Source organism: Sus scrofa, chromosome 11, assembly GCF_000003025.6.
Source record: "Sus scrofa isolate TJ Tabasco breed Duroc chromosome 11, Sscrofa11.1, whole genome shotgun sequence".
NCBI classification, from domain to species: Eukaryota; Metazoa; Chordata; class Mammalia; order Artiodactyla; family Suidae; genus Sus; species Sus scrofa.
This window is the reverse complement of record NC_010453.5, coordinates 6,560,074-6,577,546: the sequence shown is the minus strand read 5'-3', so window position 1 is coordinate 6,577,546 and position 17,473 is coordinate 6,560,074. Positions and strand designations below refer to the sequence as shown.

General features: G+C 55.2%; 1 protein-coding gene across 5 annotated transcripts in view; it reads left to right on the top strand.

Moving 5' to 3' along the window:
• The window catches only part of SLC7A1 (solute carrier family 7 (cationic amino acid transporter, y+ system), member 1), a 66,602-nt gene that overhangs the window by 27,108 nt on the left and 22,021 nt on the right, over positions 1-17,473 (top strand). For all 5 annotated transcript variants that reach the window (XM_021065162.1, XM_021065163.1, XM_021065164.1 and 2 more), the window contains 1 exon segment: positions 16,675-17,056. In XM_021065162.1, the coding sequence (XP_020920821.1) occupies positions 16,687-17,056 (370 nt within the window). In that variant the 5' untranslated portion in view covers positions 16,675-16,686.

Below are 17,473 nucleotides of genomic sequence, written 5' to 3'. Positions count from 1 at the left end.
GATCGTTAACCCACCGAGTAAGGGCAGGGCCTGAACCCGCAACCTCATGGTTCCTAGTCAGATTCGTTAACCACTGCGCCATGACGGGAACTCCTTTTGACTTATAAATTATTCAGTGGAAATGTGCTTGCTAATGTCTTCAGGTTATTTTATGGACGTATTTCCTGCCAGTGTGCCAGGTACACAGAGCTGCGAGGTGTCGTGGTCACACCTGTGTGGTGTCTGTGCCCTTGGCAGCGTATCCTGGCTGGTGTTGGGATGCTGCTTGCAGCATTTATAAAATAAGTGAAATCAAATTCTTTTATTTTTTTGTTGAGCCCACAGCACACAGAAGTTCCTGGTGCAGGGATCAGACCCTGGCCACGGTAGTGGCCCGAGCCACAGCTGTGACAATGCTGGCTCCTTAACTGCTAGGCCACCAGGGAACTCTGTGAAATCAGATTCTTTAGGTACCGAGGTGAAGGTAGCATTCGCATTACCCTGTCGTAGCAAGTGAACGTGCAAATCTGAAGCAGTAGAGTTAATCAGTTGGAACATTCTTGGATTAAAGAAAAGCAATACTGATGGATTTATTTGCTATGCATTTCAGTCCCATTAATCCTGATGGCTTCAACCTGGTTTGCTGTGTGGCCGGCCTGAGCTGAGCATTAACTGCTTGGAGCCACAACAGGGAAAAGTGAGAGCGAGGGTGACTTGTCACCTGCCTCGTCCAGCCTGAAGAAGTGGGTGGGTGGCTTTCCTGACCGCAGCCTGTGTAAGGCTGGCTGTGTCCACTCCACAGGACCGCCCCAAAGCAGCGGTCCTCAAACTGCTCCATCGCAGAACCCCCTATACTCATAAAGACTATTGAGGAGGCCACCAGCCTTTGCCTGTGTGACTTGTACGTGTCAACATGTGTCATGTTACAGATTAAAATTCAGAACAACTTGAAATGTTTATGTATTAGGCCAGCTGAAAATAACAATAAGCCATGTTACGTTAGTAGATAAACATTTTTATGAGAGACATCTATTTTCCAAAACAAAAAAATGTAGTAGGAGTGGTGTTTTCCATGTTTACAAATATCTTTAACATTTAGCTTAATAGAAGGCCTCTTGGTTCTTACTCTGATGCTGCATGTCAGTTTGGGTGTATTGTTTTAGTCGAAACACATAAAGAAAATGTGGCCTCAGATCCTCACTTGGAAAAGGAGGAGTCCTTCCGTACGTTTTGGTAATTGTGGATTTTTTTTTTTTTTTTTTGGTGCTGCACAAAAACTCAGCAGGCGGTAGGCAGCTGGTTCCCCCATAGAATCTGCAACCAAATCAGTGAGCGTTCTGTACTTTAAAATGGGTCTGTTTTGTACTGTGAATCAATTGAGGTATGTAATCCTGTTTCAGTGACTTTCTCTCTTACTGTATCACCCAGATCTTCCACGTGGGGACAGATTTCATCTTATAATAGTTTTCTTTTCTTTCTTTTTTTTTTTTTTTTTTTTTTTTGCTTTTTCTAGGGCTGCTTCCCGTAGCATGTGGAGGTTCCCAGGCTAGGGGTCGAGTCAGAGCTGTAGCCACTGGCCTACGCCAGAGCCACAGCAACGCGGGATCTGAGCCATGTCTGCAACCTACACCACAGCTCACGGCAACGCCGGATCCTTAACTCACTGAGCAAGGCCAGGGATCGAACCCGCAACCTCATGGTTCCTAGTCGGATTCGTTAACCACTGAGCCACAACGGGAACTCCAATCTTATAATAGTTTTCTAAACACACTTTTGTTAATATCACCACTGGCGGCATCAGAAAACTCTTTAAGTTTTGGGAAGCTCTTTAAGTTTGCATGAGATCTTGGGGACCCCGATGCACATTTTCCAAACCCAGTTTTTATCGTTGGCAGCAAACACTGTCAGTTACTTTCCTTCTAGATCCTGTTCCTTTTTTACAGAGTTTTCTTCCTAAAACACAGATGTGATCATGGCTCTTGGTGGCCAGACTCGATGACTTGGGCCAGCCCCTAGCACCGTGAAAAGTCCTAGCCTCCATATTTTAAAAGGTGGCTTAAAACAACACAGACTTAATATTTCACAATTCTGCAGGTCACAAGTCCAAAGTAGGTCTCACTGGGCTTGTCCAAGTGTTGGGAGGGTCTTGATGGAACCCATTTCCTGGCCCGTCTGGGCTTTGCGGCTGCCTGGCTGCCTTGGCCCCAGGTCCTGACAGATCAAAGCTGGCAGGGCTGATGCGGCCTCTCAGGTCCATCCTTCCGACCCTGACTCTCCCGCTCCCTCCTCCGTCCTGCCACGACCTGGGGATCACATCAGACCCGTCCCAGAGCGTCTCCTCCACGGTCAGCTGGTTAATACCCTCATCCTTCTGCAGCCTGTCTGTCCTGCAGCTGCCCAGTCCCAAGTTCCTGGAAGTGGATTTGAACACTTGGGGTTGGGTGGCGTGGTGCTGGGCGTCCCGTTCGGGCCCCTCTGTTGTCATGTTCCCTTCCCCGTCCTCCGCGTGTACGCTGGATAAACCCGTCCCCTAACAGCCGCTCATCAGAAGCCTTTCCCGAGGCCTCCTGAGGTGTCCTGAGTCACACGTCAGGACCGCTGTTCGGCTCACTAGCTAGTGACTCGTTCAGGAGAAAAGTGTATATTTATACAAAGATAAGCAAATGTGGCAGAATGATAAATATTGGCAAATGTAGATGAAGAGCTTATAAATGTTCATTTAACTCTTCTTGGGCTTTGGACAGTTTTCAAAAGTAGAAAGTGGTGGAGAAGGAGCACTTAGTGTGGGATGAACATGCAGAAGGCGTCAGTTGGGATGGCATGGGGTCCCAGTGCCGGACGTCTGCTCGGCTGCAGCGAGGTGATAAAAGGCGAGCCTGACCAGCCTCCTCATGTGCATGTGGGCCTCAGTGACCGCCCCGCCTGGCTTCACATCAGCTGCAGGTTGTGTTCAGGAAACTTAACGAAACCTCTCCAGCTCCTCCTGGGTGAGCGAGCGTGTGCAAAGTTGAAACGCTACAACTGAGAAAACCAGGACTTTGTATGCTGCTTGTCCAGGAGGTTCTCCCCAGAGGCCCCAGGGAGGAGTGGCCGTCACTGCCCCAAGACAGTGGTGGCCCATCGGTGGAGGTCCCTGGGGCGGGTAGGTGCTCAGAGCCAGCCGGGCAGTGAATTAGAGCCATGACACTGTGTCCTAGGGTCGGCTAGGAAAGGAGAGTCACCCAGATTGAAGTCCCCCTGTTTCCTGGAGGATGCAGCAAAGGTTTTCTGCCCCAGCTGACCTGGGTCCTCAGGGCTGGTGGCAGGAGAGGAGTCACTCCCCTCGGGGACCCTAGCAGAGCCACCCCTAGATGTGAGCAGGTGGCCCGTCTGGGGGACGCTTGGTCATCCTTACCTGAGATGTGACCACAGGTTTGTAGCCGTAGTGAGGTGGATCTTCTGGTTTGGTGGCCGTCTAGTGGTTTCTCGGTTTCTCCTCCGCGGGCTGGGACCTCGCCTCCTGCCTTCAGCTGGCGTGACGTGCCCGTCCTTCCTGATGCTGAGCTGAGCGGGATCTTTCCTTCCCGGGACCGCCGCGGGCGCGGAGGTTCTGGGGCCGGAACCGTTGGCGTCTGACATCACCTCTTCCCTGCCCCCCGGAGCCTGAAGCGCAGCTCATCCCTCCTGACGCATCTTTGCTCCAGGACCCAGGGATCCGCGGGGACGCCATCGTCCAGGTGCAGTCTGCCCGTCGGCTCCTCGGCAGCAGGGGCTGCTCTGCGGGGCTGGACCAGGTTTTTCATTTAGGCCTTTCATTGGCCGTTGGCTTTTCAAGTGATGGCTAAGACCTAAATCGTCTTACTTATTTGTTAGTATCATGTGTTGGTACACATGAAGATTATTTAAAAATTTTAAAGTATAATGTTTCATTTTTAAAGTTTTTCTTCTTCATTGAAGGGTAGTTGATGTGCAGTATTGTGTTCATTTCAGGGGTGCCGCAAAGAGATTCAGTGGTTCATTTCAGTTACTCTTTTCCAGATTTTGGGGGAGGGATAAATTAGGAGTTTGGGATTAGCATATACACACTCTTTTATAAGATAATCAACGAGGGCCTGCTGTACAGCTCAGGGACTCCACTCACTATTCTGTAAGTTGTGTGACGTTGACCTGCTCTTCCGTCCCATCAGGGCTTCAGAAAAGCTTTCTTTTCACTCCTGTGGGTTCTTGAATTCCCGCCTCCATTTCTGCCTCGTCCAGATCTCTTAAAGTCCTGTTCAGCCAGGTGTCCGTCCAGGGCCTGGTCCACAGGACACTGTGGGAGGAGGTGTCCCCTCCCCCGGGCGCTGGGAGATCTGCAGCCCCTGGAGAGACTTGCCGTGGGCGGCTGCAGCGCGGGGGCCCTGGTGCCTCTGCTCTGTGTCTGCCTTTGCGTTGCTCAGGGTCAAGGGCTAGCTCCAGTTTCCAGTCTGCTCCCGTACTTTTCATCCTACTCCTGTTCCTCTTCTCTGTTTTTCACTTGTCTTCTTTTTTTTTTTTTTTTTTTTTTTTGAGGGCACCCGCAGCATATGGAGGTTCCTAGGCTATTGGAGCTGTAGCCGCTGGCCTACACCAGAGCCACAGCAATGCTGGATTCTTTTGTCTTTTGTCTTTTTTGTTGTTGTTTTGTTGTTGTTGTTGTTGCTATTTCTTGAGCTGCTCCCGCGGCATATGGAGGTTCCCAGGCTAGGGGTTGAATCGGAGCTGTAGCCACCGGCCTACGCCAGAGCCACAGCAACGCAGGATCCGAGCCGCGTCTGCAACCTACACCACAGCTCATGGCAACGCCGGATCCTTAACCCACTGAGCAAGGGCAGGGACCGAACCCGCAACCTCATGGTTCCTAGTCGGATTCGTTAACCACTGCGCCACGACAGGAACTCCCGCAATGCCGGATTCTTAACCCACTGAACTAGTCCAGGGATTGAACCTGCAACCTCATGGTTCCTAGTTGGATTTGTTTCCACTGTGCCAGAACGGGAACTCCTGTTTTTTGCTCTTAAGAATGCTCCCTTGTAATGATTTTTATTGTTTTTATTGTAGCTGGTTTACAGTGTTCTGTCAATTTTCTACTGTTCAGCATGGTGTATAAAAGTTAAAAAAGAAGAAAAGAATGCTCCCGTAGCTTATTCTTGGGTTTAGGTGCTGTAATGACCTCCTGTAGGTCATGTATTTGAGGCTGGTCCTGGATCCGCATTAAGAGCGCAGGTGTCAATCGGGACCAGCAGCTGACTGGGGCGGAGACAGCTTTGAGGGGAGGGAGAAGGGAGGCGTTGGGGCTCCGAGCCCCTCCGTCCCGGGAGGTCGGGCGAGGTTTAGGCTCTGAGTGACCGCCCGAGTAGGAGGCTGTCACTACCTATAAACGTCAGAAGCAAAGGCACGGGGTCACCAGGGGAGCCGCCCCAAAGACGGTCACCTAGGTCCTTGCTGCATGTAAGGGGTGGGGGGTTCTCCCATCTCAGCCTTGAATATCTTCCTCGTCTCTGTTCAGAGGCCTTGGTAGTAAAAGTGCTTAAACTACAGTGAGTTCATTCTGCAGTCCTCCTCCTCTTGCTGCGGGAGCCCCCGGTCTCTGCTGCCTCCCAGACGGTTCTAGAGCCTGCTCCTGTTCCCTGATGCGGGTGGAGGGTTCGAGTCTGTGGGAGGAGCCAGGTTCACTGCCACGGCCGGGCGTTTCCTCCGCATGGCCGCTCACTTCCCCAAGCAGGCCGGCGGGGTGGTCAAGAGCGTAACCTCATCGCGGCTGCCATCCGTCCCCTCTGCTGCCATCCGTCCCCTCTGCCGCCATCCGTCCCCTCTGCCGCCCGCCCCACGCCAGCAGTGCCGGAGGAGGAGTCGCAGCCCCCGAGTCGCTGCCCCGCGCGGATCGCTGGGCCTCGACCCCCAGAGCAGGGCTTGAAAAGCGCTCCCCTCCTGAGGTTGATGTTATTAAAAAGTTTACTCCTTCCTTTTTCCCACGCTGGCCCATGAGTTTACATCTAGCGAAGAACCACAACGCCACAGGGTCCATCTACCCTCCAGCCCCGCCGTGTCCTCCTGCCCTCACTGACCCCCTGGGCTCCCGAGAGTTCACAGTCACCTTAGGGACGTTTGGGGTGCCGTTGCTTTTGGGGAGCTGCCTTAGGACGCAGGGGTGGCTTTGGAATGTTGTTTGTGTAGGAAAATGCAGTCCTGAGTCTCAGGTGGCTGAGAGGCCAGTGAACTTCTAGAAAGAAGGCAAGTGCCTCTTGGGGGGTCTTTCTGTGCAGTGGGGCAGGCAGAGAGCAGTGCTGGGGACTTAAGTTACAAAGTCTGTTTTTTTTCGCCTTCAAAAATTCCGTAAAAGCCTGAAACGTGTATGCCGTCTCCTCGTTCCCTGAAGATGTGCGGCGGCCTTGTCACTAAGCGAGAACCAGAGGAGGAATGACCGCAGTTAACCGCAGGCTGGATAACTGAACGTTGCCATATTGCGAGGCCCCGGGGTCAGGTTCGGGTGGCGTCCTGGAGTGACAGCCTGTCTTTAGGGTTATCGCACCGGAGCCTCCGTTAAAGCAGAGCCGGGGCCACCGCCTGTGACGTATGGTGCTGTCGTGGTCCAACCAACACGCCTGCAAAACAGCTCCTTCACCCTTGGTGCCGCCGTCCCGCTCTGGTCCCCGAGAGGAAACTGCGTGTGTCCAGCGCTCCGGGCTGCTTTTGTCCATCTCTGGCTTCACGCTGAGCCCCTGGTGCATTTCCCTCCAGGTCTCTGCTCGCTGGATCCTGCATCCTGGGTTTTGCAGGCCCTCGGGCAATTGGCCATTTGCCTCTGATGCCTGCGTGTCTTGGCATACAGGGCACCACACCTCTGTACCGGAGGCCATTCTGCCATGGCCCACTGGGACCGGCCCTCCGAGTGTGTGACCTAAGAAGGAAAGTTTGTGGTGGGGCAGTGGGACAGGTACACCTGTTGGGCTGAAGACAGGTGAGGGGGCGAGCCGCGGCTGGCTGGAGGCTGTGGCCTTTCTTTCCGCTTGTAAATGCTTTTCTCTTTGGCGATTACACCTGAAATTTTGGCCACTGGTGAAGCAGGCTGCGAATACGCAGGCCCGACTGGCCGTGGACGAGGGCATTTCCTGCTGGGGGTTATTCCTGCCCCGCACGCCCCACGCAGATAATCCCCATGGTAACTGCGGGCATCTCGGGGCTCTGAGAAGGGGGAACGGGCCGGGGAACAAATGGCAGGTCGGTAGGAAAGGGGGCAGCATTGCTCGTGCCAAGGGCTTTAGTAGTTGGATTAAAACACCCTGCTCGGTCAAACGTATCGATTTGCTCCGGAAATAAGGAAGGCTTGGCGGCAAGCCCTCGGCAGCCCGGTGCCACTTGCCCCAGCGGTCTGCCCGCCCCACAGGGCCTGGTTAACCCTCCCGGTAGGTATCATGTTGTTGACGCCCCTCCTTTGATTAAAACTTGGGCCTCTCAAGTGTGACTCTCAGCTGCTGGCCTGTCGGCTCCCTGCTCCGGCCTCACCTGTTCCGTCTGGCGAGGTCACCTGGCGAGGTCACCTGTGGCTCAGTGGGTCAGGTCAGGGTGTGACCTGCTGAGAGGTAGGGGGTGAACCATGAAATGCGCATACGACCCACACAATGTGTAGCCCAAACCGGACCTACAGTTTCTCTCCCAGTGTTTGAATAACCCGTGCATCACTTTGTTTCCATGTTTCTTAATTTTGTTCTTTGGAACTTGCATTACCTTTTCTGATTTGAGTCTGATTCCCCAGATGAGGTAGGTTTAGGTTTAGAGAAGCGTCTAGGGTCGTGGCCCGTGAGAGGGAGAACACGTCTGCCTGTTACAGATCCTTTACTCTCAGCTGTTTTTCTAGGGTGAAAAATGGCCGAATATTGACAGTTTTATGTGGTTTGACCTAATTCTGCGCAAGACTTAACTAACATGCAACCGTTTCTGACGGCATTGCGGGGCTGTCCTGGCCCTGGGGGTACAGGTGCAGAGGGTCTGCTTGTCTTTTGAGTCAGAATTCCTTTCTCTGCATTTACTTTTGGAAATTTCCAGACGTGCACATACGTAGAGAAAGCATAATGAAACCTATGTTCCCAGTTAGCCACACCTCTCTGATCGACTTTAAAAGGAGATTTCCTTATTTAAATGCAGAGCAATACACACTCATCAAAGAAATGTCAAAATGCTGAAAAAAAATTTTTCCTGTCCAGAGACCACTGCCTCCATTCTCCTTCCAGACCGTTCTTTTTTTTTCTTTTCAGAGCCGCACCCATGGCATATGGAGGTTCCCAGGCTAGGGGTCGAATCGGAGCTACAACTGCCGGCCTGCACCACAGCCACAGCAATGCCGGATCCTTAACCCACTGAGCGAGGCCATGGATCAAACCCACAACCTCATGGTTCCTCATCAAATTCGTTTCCGCTGTGCCACGACGGGAACTCCTTTATATACACTTACGTGTTGTTATTTTTAAGGGAGGCTGGACAGGCCGTCTGCCGCTTTCCTCCCACTTTTATCAGAGACGATAGCTCCCGATGCAGTGTTTACTCTGCCTCCTTTGGCCAGCGCGTTCCTCCACGTCACTTCCCTAAGCCCCTTCTCCGTGTGCTTTCCAGAACCCTCTGCTGAAGCCCTGCCTGGGCCCTGCCGTCCCTATTACCTGCTTGTCCTCAGAAGAGCTCCTGGTGCCTCAGAGGCAGTGGATCTTGGCCAGTGGCTGGAGGGAAGGGCTGGGTTCAGTGCCTGGCTCGGCCGCGGGAATAACTGATGGAATTTCTACCGGGCAGTGGCGTTCAGGAAGAGATGGCCGCTTGACCCGTGTGGATCTTGTGTTTGTAGGGTTTCCGACAGGGCAGTGAATGAAATTAAGAGCTGCTAGCAGCAGGAAGAAGAAGTTTGCAAAGGTGGGTCACCTTGGCACCTGGTGGGGACAGGGCTTCTGGAATTAGATGATGTGAGTCCAGACTCTGAAAACCCGCCCCCCCTAAAGTTAGGTGACTGGGCGACGTAACTGCCGGCTGAAGTCCACTCTTTACCCCAGCAGGGGCCTCTTCGGGTCTGCGGTGGGGGCTGAAGGCGCTTGTGCGTGTCTGTGTGGAGCTGCTTTCTGGCGACCCCGCTCCCGGTCAGCTCTGGGGACCCAGCCTCTATGCTGCACAGCTCCTTTCCTTTGAGAACCAGTGCATTTTCTAGAAACTCCAAGTTTTTTTTTTTTTTTTTTTTTTTTTTTCCACACAGCAGACGATGGGAAGTTGGGGGCAGGGAGGATAGGTGTTTGGGGACTAAGTTGGTCCAGGCTTATGTGTGAATCAGTGAGTTCCCTGGCTTTGTTAAGGTTTGTTGAGTGAGTAAACAATCGTCTGTGAAGATGCAGGGAAATTAGGTCATTTTGGCACAGAATCCCCTCCTTGCCCTGGTTCCAGATGCCAGTTGTCCTGGGTCTTTTTGAAAGAGGACATTTCTAGAAGGAGCCCTGAACACTGGCGTACTTTTCAGGGTGCCTCTGAGGCCTAGAGAATTAAAGAGGCCGTGTCCTGAGAGGAGTCTGAATTCTCATCTTAGGGGAGCTTTATTTGAGATGTTTCTTTCCCAGTGAGATTTGAGAGCCAGTTCTGAGTGGTTGTCAAGGCCCCGATGAAGCACCCACAGCTCGCTTGACACCCGGGTCCCTCTCGGGGTCTGGCTCACGGACCCTGCCCTGAGGAGGGTGGCACGTCTGCCCCGGACCTGCCCCTGCAACTTGTGCAGCTCGCGGCTTCATGTCACCGCGAACCAGGCGGAGAACGTTTGCTTTACCTCCTGGAGAAGGAGGACCAAGGCACGGGTCCGAGGAGCTCCGCGCTCCGGACAGAATGCGCCTTCCTGTAGTGACATGTTTCTTCACTCAGAAGCGGGCACCTGTCGGGATAAAGTTCGCCCCCCTCCCCCCCCCCCCGCCACAGCCCAGGGATGGGACCCGGCCGCAGACGTGAACACGCTCTCATCACATCCTGCTGCCTCCGGGAGGGGGCGCCTCTGGATTCTCTCTGGTTTTCGTGAGAATGCGCTTCCGAGTTCTGTCGGCTTCTTTGGTCTTTCTTGTTTAGGTAGACAGTGTGTGGAGGGCTTGAATGTGGTGACGCGGGTGACAGTACCGGGATCTGGCAAAGCTTCAGGGGCTCCGCCCTCTGCTTCGGGGAGGCAGAGACGATGACAGGTGGCTGAGACTTAGAGGAAGGGGCTGTTGCTGAGCCCCGCGAGCTCCTGCAGAGGCCCTAGTAGGGCCAGCCCATCTCCCGGATGTGGAAACTGAGACCCCAAACTCCCTGACTGGCCTAACGTCATGGACCTGGGCCTTACAGAAACCCTGGGCAGGGGTGACAAGGACTGCAGCTGTCCCCGCAGTGGAGCAGGGCAGCCTGGGGACGGAGCACCCCCAAGACGGAAGGAACTCTTGGGAACTGTTTCAAGGCTTCGTAGGTAAGACTGTTTCTTGGGTAAGATTTTAACCCAACTAGCACTTTCTTACTGCGTATTCATTTGGAGAAACGGAACCAGACTCCTTGGTGAACCAAACCGTCAGATGTCCCACTGGTGAGCTCTCCTCTGCTGGACAGGCCCCCCTAAGTCGTGGAAGGCGGTGGCGAGGGCCCCTTGAGGTGAAAGACAGAAAGACAGCCAGTGTCCTGTGAATTTCCTGAATTGAATGTGGTGTTTCTGAGTGTGTTTTGTGGGCACTGTCCCTTCTTGGGGCCTCCTGGGTGCTGAGGACACCGAGGGCAGTTAGGATGTGACGCCTGGTGGTGGCGCCTTGCTCGCCTGCCAGGTAGCCCTGCCACGGGTGCCCCCTTCTTTCTGACAAACCTCTATACCCCCGAGACCCTGGGGATCCTAATTCAGAGGACAGCGCGAGGCCCTGGAGGCAGTGAGACTCGGGTTGGAGCCCCGACTGCATCTTGGCCGGAGCAGCTGGGAGAAGCTCACGGAGCCGTGCCGCTTGACCTGTGGTGGGCCGGCACCACTCATTCTAAAAATGTCCCCACACGGTTCTGACGTGGGGTTCGGGTTGAGAATGACTGGGTCAGCCCGGGTCCCCTTATTTACAGAATGCGAAGTATTGCCTGCTAGAGCAGCGGTGTGAAAATGAAATAAAATAAGGTATGTGAAGGACCTCATTTGGCTGGTGCCCCAAAATGGTTGTTCGTTATTAGTTGTCACAGTTGTTTCCTTCCTTCCTTTCTTTCTCTTTCTTTTTTGCTTTTTAGGGCCCCACCTGCAGCATATGGAGGTTCCCAGGCTAGGGGTCAAATCGGAGCTGCAACTGCCAGCCTACACCACAGCCACAGCAACGCAGGATCCGAGCTGCGTCTGTGACCTACACCACAGCTCACAGCAACGCCAGATCCTTAACCTGCTGAACGAGGCCAGGGATCGAACCTGCAACCTCATGGTTCCAAATCGGATTTGTTTCCGCCGAGCTGTGACGGGAACTCCCACAGTTGTTTTCTGCTGTAAGGAGTAGCACATTTCATTGCGGATAGCATGGTAAATACAGCAGAGAAGAAATCATCGCATGATCTGAAAGCTAATCTCAGTATTTGGTAGTTACACCCCCACACACGTAATCCTCATTGGGATTATATGGTGTCATTTTTATATGCTTAATGTTTTCCCATGATACTAAAACTATGGAAAACACTTCGCTGTCTGCCTCCCATTTTGGCAGCTGGTTTGCAGCTGGATGGCCTTGCTCTGGGCCCTGAGCTGGTGCTGCGTCATCAGCTCTGGAAGCTGCCCTGCTGGCTGGGCGTGCGTCTGAGGTGGACCCCAGGGCGCCTCCTGGGCCGCCTCCTCTGGCGGGCCTGGGTCAGGACTGAGATGCAGGTCGGCAATTTTCCTACAGACTCAGAGTTTACAGCGCAGCATGGGCTGCACCCGCTGTTACGGGCCTCAAAGGCTTGGCCGCTTCCTGCAATCGGCTCTGGTGAATGGATGGGAAAGGCTGGCCACAGGGGCGGGGATCCTGGGGCTCGGCTTTAGGGCACTGTGAGGGCCAGCCTTCACGGTGGACCCTGTGCCCCTGGAGCAGGTGAGTGCCACGTTTCCTCTTGGTTGTGGATTTCATTGAAGCATGAAGTGTCTTTATAACTGAGGCTTCCGAGTGGACGCAGGGATGTGCCTGGGCACCTTGCAAGCTTCAGGCCCCTGTGTGGCTGGGTGAGCTGGTCCTTTCTTCCCCAGGGAGGGCTGGTCCTGCAGCCGAACAGTTAGGCCCCTCCCCCCTCCTCAGGAGCCCTGTCACCTGCTGCCTGGCCCGACCCTCTGCCTCCTGGGCCAGGACTGGCATCATGCTTCTCCTTAAACTGCCCGGGTTGGCACAGGGCGTCATATCACGGGAGCCGTGACTTTGGGAGGAGTTCAGGTATACCCCGGTGTGTCCCGCAGCTTGGGGTCAGGCAGGTGTAGAACTGAAGTCGCATCTCACTGCAGGCGGACGGGCCCCACAGCCGGGTGAGGCACCAGGGGGTGAGCTGGCCCGGCCCCACTGCAAACCTTTCCTCCTGTTCTGCCCCCACCTCCCACCCCGTAAGTCCGAGTGCTTCAGATCTCTTGTTTTCTTACCTCCTTCTTGGGTCTTCGTCCGAGGCAGCCGGTCCCATCTACATGGTGGTTTTGCTGAATTTTAAGTTCTTGCAGCTGGGCCTCCTGACGTCTGGGAGGAAGTGGATCGGCTTTGAGGACAGCTTCCTGCCACACAGATCTTGTTCCTTGCGGCCAGCCCCTCCCCCACGGTGGCCCACGTCCCCGATGCTCGGTTTTGGGGCCTCTTGCACCATGTCTGGTTGAGAGCACTACATCACGAGTCCTCGGCTCTCTCCTCATTAAAGGTGGGGCGCTCGAGAGCCCCAGGGGCAGCCCCCCACAGCTGGAGGGCAGCCGAGTGATTTAGCGGCCTGGGTAGGCCCCTGGCCAGCGCATCCCCCAGGCCGGCCCCTGGCAAAGACCTCTGTTCCTCGGCCCGGGACGTGTGTGGACCACGGGGTCTCTGCGGGGAGCGGCAGCTCCTGCTCTAGGCGGGACGTTGTAAAGACCCCTGAAAGGAGAAGCGAAGGTGTGGACGAGAAAGCGTCCATATTAAGCTTTTCTCCAAAGGATGGCATGTGTGAAGCTCGTGTCCGTTACAGCCAGCGTCTGGCCTCTTCTCCTCCCTCAAGCTGGACTGTTTTCAGCAATGGAACTGTCACTAAATTTGAGAGTGAAAAAAAAAAAAAAATCGTGCAATTTATACCTGCCACCCTCATCAGACACCTTTAAAACACAGCACCCGCCGTCTCTACCCATCAGCATCCTGCTCCTGGGCTGCCTAGTGCTCACTAGAGTGAGACCTGGAATTGGAACTTCTATGAGAAAGGGGCAGAGCGTCCCTGCTTTGCCAAGAGGATGCCACCCTTAGGGCAAGTGCGCTTTAATAACACACGAGTCGGAAGTAAGATCTGAGGCGCTCCCTGTTAGCAGATTTCTGTGAAAACCCCAAATGAAAGTGTAGGCGTTGACTCTTACACGGATTGCCCCCCGCAAGAAAGGTAACCTCGTTTCCAGAAAGGGCTTTTCAAGCATTCTGCGGACTTACTGCCTCAGCCTTGACAGCAGGCAGTCTGCATGAACCTGACGTTGCCGGGCTTGGACTGATGAGGCTGCTTTTACACGGAGAAGAAGTGGGTTGGGTCTTCCTGTTGGTGGGATGAGCAGCTCAGGACGCCGCACATGAATGGGCGCCTTGGCAGAACGTGAACACAATTGTGGCAGGTGATGCCACCCGCAGAGCACAGGTTTTTCCTCCATGGAGACAGGGGGGACCTGGGCTGGGAGCCCCTCATTGTCTCCTGCTCTGGGCGGGTAGCAAGTAGCACCTCAGCGTCTCCCCGAGGAGGTGGGAAAGGCTGTCTCCTGTCCCCAGACGGCAGGGGGTACCTTCTCCAGACAGCGGGGAGGACCTTCCCAGACGGCAGGAGTATTTTCCCAGGCAGTGGGGTGCACTCACGGAGTAACCCAGGGGAATAGCGGCCCCTCCTGTGCCCGCTGTCTGCTGCCACGCGGAGCACTGCCCTCTGGCTCCGGGGCAGGGGAGGGCAGAACAGTTCCTGAGCGGCTGGGCTGCTGTGTACCCCTTTATCCCGGAGCTGTGCTGAGGCCCCCAGGGTGAGTAAGCGGTTCCCGGGGAGGGTCTCCACCATGCAGCACCCTGACTGCCGCTCCACAGCCTAATGTGGGGTCACCGGGCTCTCGGCACAGTGTCCCAGGCTCCGGTGTCCCCTTTGCCAAGCATCCCAGTGTGGTCACTCTGGCAGCTCTAGCTTCTGCTCCGCACAGCAGTGTGGCCCAGCCCTTCCAGAGAGCCGGGGCCAGTGTGTCTGGTCTCCAGGGGAAGACCAGCGGCCCCGCGAGCTGCCTTCCTGGGCCCCGGGGTTGCTTGACTCTGTGAAGCTGAGGAGAGAACATGAGGTCGTTGCCTTGCCTTTGTCTTGCACTTGGCTCTTGTCGTTTTGGCGAGAGTCTGTCATTAACCGGGACCGCCATCCAGGCGGCTGGGAGCAGGTGGGCACTGTGTCCAAACGTCAGTCACATGACTAATTAACCACGCTGAAAACAAGGCAAGTTGTAGGGCGCTTCCACAGCCGCTCCCCTTTAAGTGCCCCCCAAACTGATGCTGAGAAGTTATTTACTGCGTTTTTGCAGCCCCCAGCACAGCCTGCCCTTTCTGCCAAGGGGTCTGTGGAAATGGTGCATCTTCCCTTTGAACTTGATGTCCAGGCAGTGGTGTACTCACGGCTTTTTTGGGATTTGCCCTCGGACCTGAGTGAATCCAGGCGCATCCTGGAGGAGGAAAGGAAGAGGCAGTCCCAGGGGACGCGCAGCGCCGCTGTCCTGGCTGGGACCCCCGGGGTCCGCCCCTGACAGGGCCTTCGGGGACCAGCCAGCGGGTGGCCGCAAACACACCGGGAACCACGGCTGCCTGTGCCCATGTCCTGTTCTGACGCCCGCCCTCTTGGCTCTTATCAAACCCTGTGTCTGTGATTTTCCGGCTCCGCTGCTGGTCATCTTCCCTCGTTTCCTCCCCACTCCCTCCCCAGTCAACGCGCTGCTCTCATTTCCTCCCCTCCGGTGGCGCCAAAGCCCAGCGAGGAGCCGGCTCGGCACCTTCCCCGCGCATCACCCCTTTGACACGTGGCTCTGAGTGATTTTTCCTCATCTCTGCAAGAAGGGGGTCAGATTGGATGAGTTTTATAAACTTGGAATCTTGAGAAACTTTTTTTTGTCTCTCCCCTTGGTCTGTCAGATAAATTACAAAGGGGACTGGCCCGTTCCTCTGAGCCTGGAGCCGGCCAGTGGCGTGAACCCGGGGGTCGGGGGGGGGTGCTGGCCTGAGGCCAGCAGGAGGGGCCAGACCCCAGGGGTGTGGGCAGGTGGCCGGGTGTGAACTTTGCTGGATCCGCCGTCTCCATTCAGGTTGTTTTGCTTTCCAGTGATTAATTGCAGCAAAGTTAGGTTAATAAATAGCAAGTGATCATAAAGACGAATTTTGAGTAGCTAAAAGTCATGACGATAGCTCTTTTCTGCACCTGCTGCTTTTTCGTTTGTTTGTTTTCTTTTTTGGCCACCCCAAGGCATATGGAGTTTCCCAGGCCAGGGATCAGATCCAAGCCACAGTTGCAACCTAAGCCGAAGCTTCAGCAATGCCAGATCCTTAACCCACTGTGATGGGCTGGGAATCGAACCTGTGTCCCAGGACGCCTCTGATCCCATTGCACCACACCAGGAACTCCTTTGTTTGTTTGTTTGTTTGTTTGTTATGGCTACATCTAGAGCATATGAAAGTTCCAGTGCCAGGGACTGAATGTGAGCTGCAGCTTCAGCCTACACCACAGCTAGGGCAGTGCCAGATCCTTAACCCACTGTGTCATAGCAGGAACTCCTGCACATGCTGGTTTTTGAAAACGATTTTAGAACAGTTTTAGATTTTTAGAAAATAAGATGCTGGTGACCATGTGGGCGGCATCCCGGGCCTCATTGGGTGAGGAGAGCCTTATGTGCACGTGACCCCTCTTGGTACAAAATCAGGAGTGTGTCCCATGTGGCACTTGGGACCACCGTTTTGGTCCAGAGGAAAAGCACTTTCTGGAGTAGCCACAGTTACAAAGAGCCCTAACTAGTGATAACCTGAACTTCTCTGCTCTGGACCTGACGCTGTTGAAGCAGAAACAGCTTGGCCTTCGGACGGTCCTGGGAAGGCCCACAAAGCATTGTCATTGCCCTGCAAGCCTCTGGGTTTTAATAACTACACCCTGTGGTCGTTTGCCTCCCGCAGCAGCACGCTTGGACTGGCACCTTGCTTTTGCTGCTGAGTCGGGTGTGACGGCTGCAGGCAGGCACCATGTCCTTCATTTGTGCTTCTCGTGGGATTTCTGCCCGTGGGAGGCGCTCGGTTAAGAACCAAAATCAGTGTGGAGGAAGCTCAGAGACCAGTGTGTCGGCCTCCCGGTGTTCCTCCTGCCACCAGGGAGCGGGGGCTGGTGTTCGGACGGTGGACGGTGGACGTCTGAGACAGAAGGCTTTAGTGAGGGAGCGCGCGGGACCCCCTCGCTGTCCGTGCTGCTGCAAGAGGGCTTGGGGGCCGCCAGCCGGGGCCGTGGTGCCACAGACGCCTTTGTCCCCTTCCTCGGCAGGTCTGAACCGCAATGGGGTGCAAGATGCTGGCCGGCATCGGGCAGCAGATGCTGCGGCGGAAGGTGGTGGACTGCAGCCACGAGCAGAGCCGTCTGTCCCGCTGCCTCAACACGTTCGACCTGGTGGCGCTGGGGGTGGGCAGCACGCTGGGGGCCGGCGTCTACGTCCTGGCCGGAGCGGTGGCGCGGGAGGACGCGGGCCCCGCCATCGTCCTCTCCTTCCTCATCGCCGCGCTGGCCTCGGTGCTGGCCGGCCTCTGCTACGGCGAGTTCGGCGCGCGGGTCCCCAAGACGGGCTCGGCCTACCTCTACAGCTACGTCACCGTGGGCGAGCTCTGGGCCTTCATCACCGGCTGGAACCTCATCCTCTCCTACATCATCGGTAAGGCCAGGGGGCCCGGGCCCACCCTGCCCTTCTGTCCCTTCTGGTGTTCCTCCTGCAGACCCTGGGCCGCGCCCCCCCGGGCTCCCCTGGCGGGCTGGGTCCAGCTCCTCCGGGCACCTGGTGCCTTGCTTGACTGTTCCACCTTTCCCTTTTCCTTTCGTGGAAGGCAGAGAGGCTGCCTGCGGGCAGCACAGCGCAGCCCTTGCATGAGTGACCAGGTGCATCAGACCTCAGTGGGGACGAGTCAGAACAATGAGGAGGCCAGTGTGGTTTTGTTTTGGTTTTTGGTTTTTGGCATATGGAGGTTCCCAGGCTGGGGTGGAGTCAGAGCTGTAACCTCTGGCCTACACCCACAGCCTCAGCAACGCCAAGGCCTATACCACAGCTCATGGCAATGCTGGATCCCTAACCCAC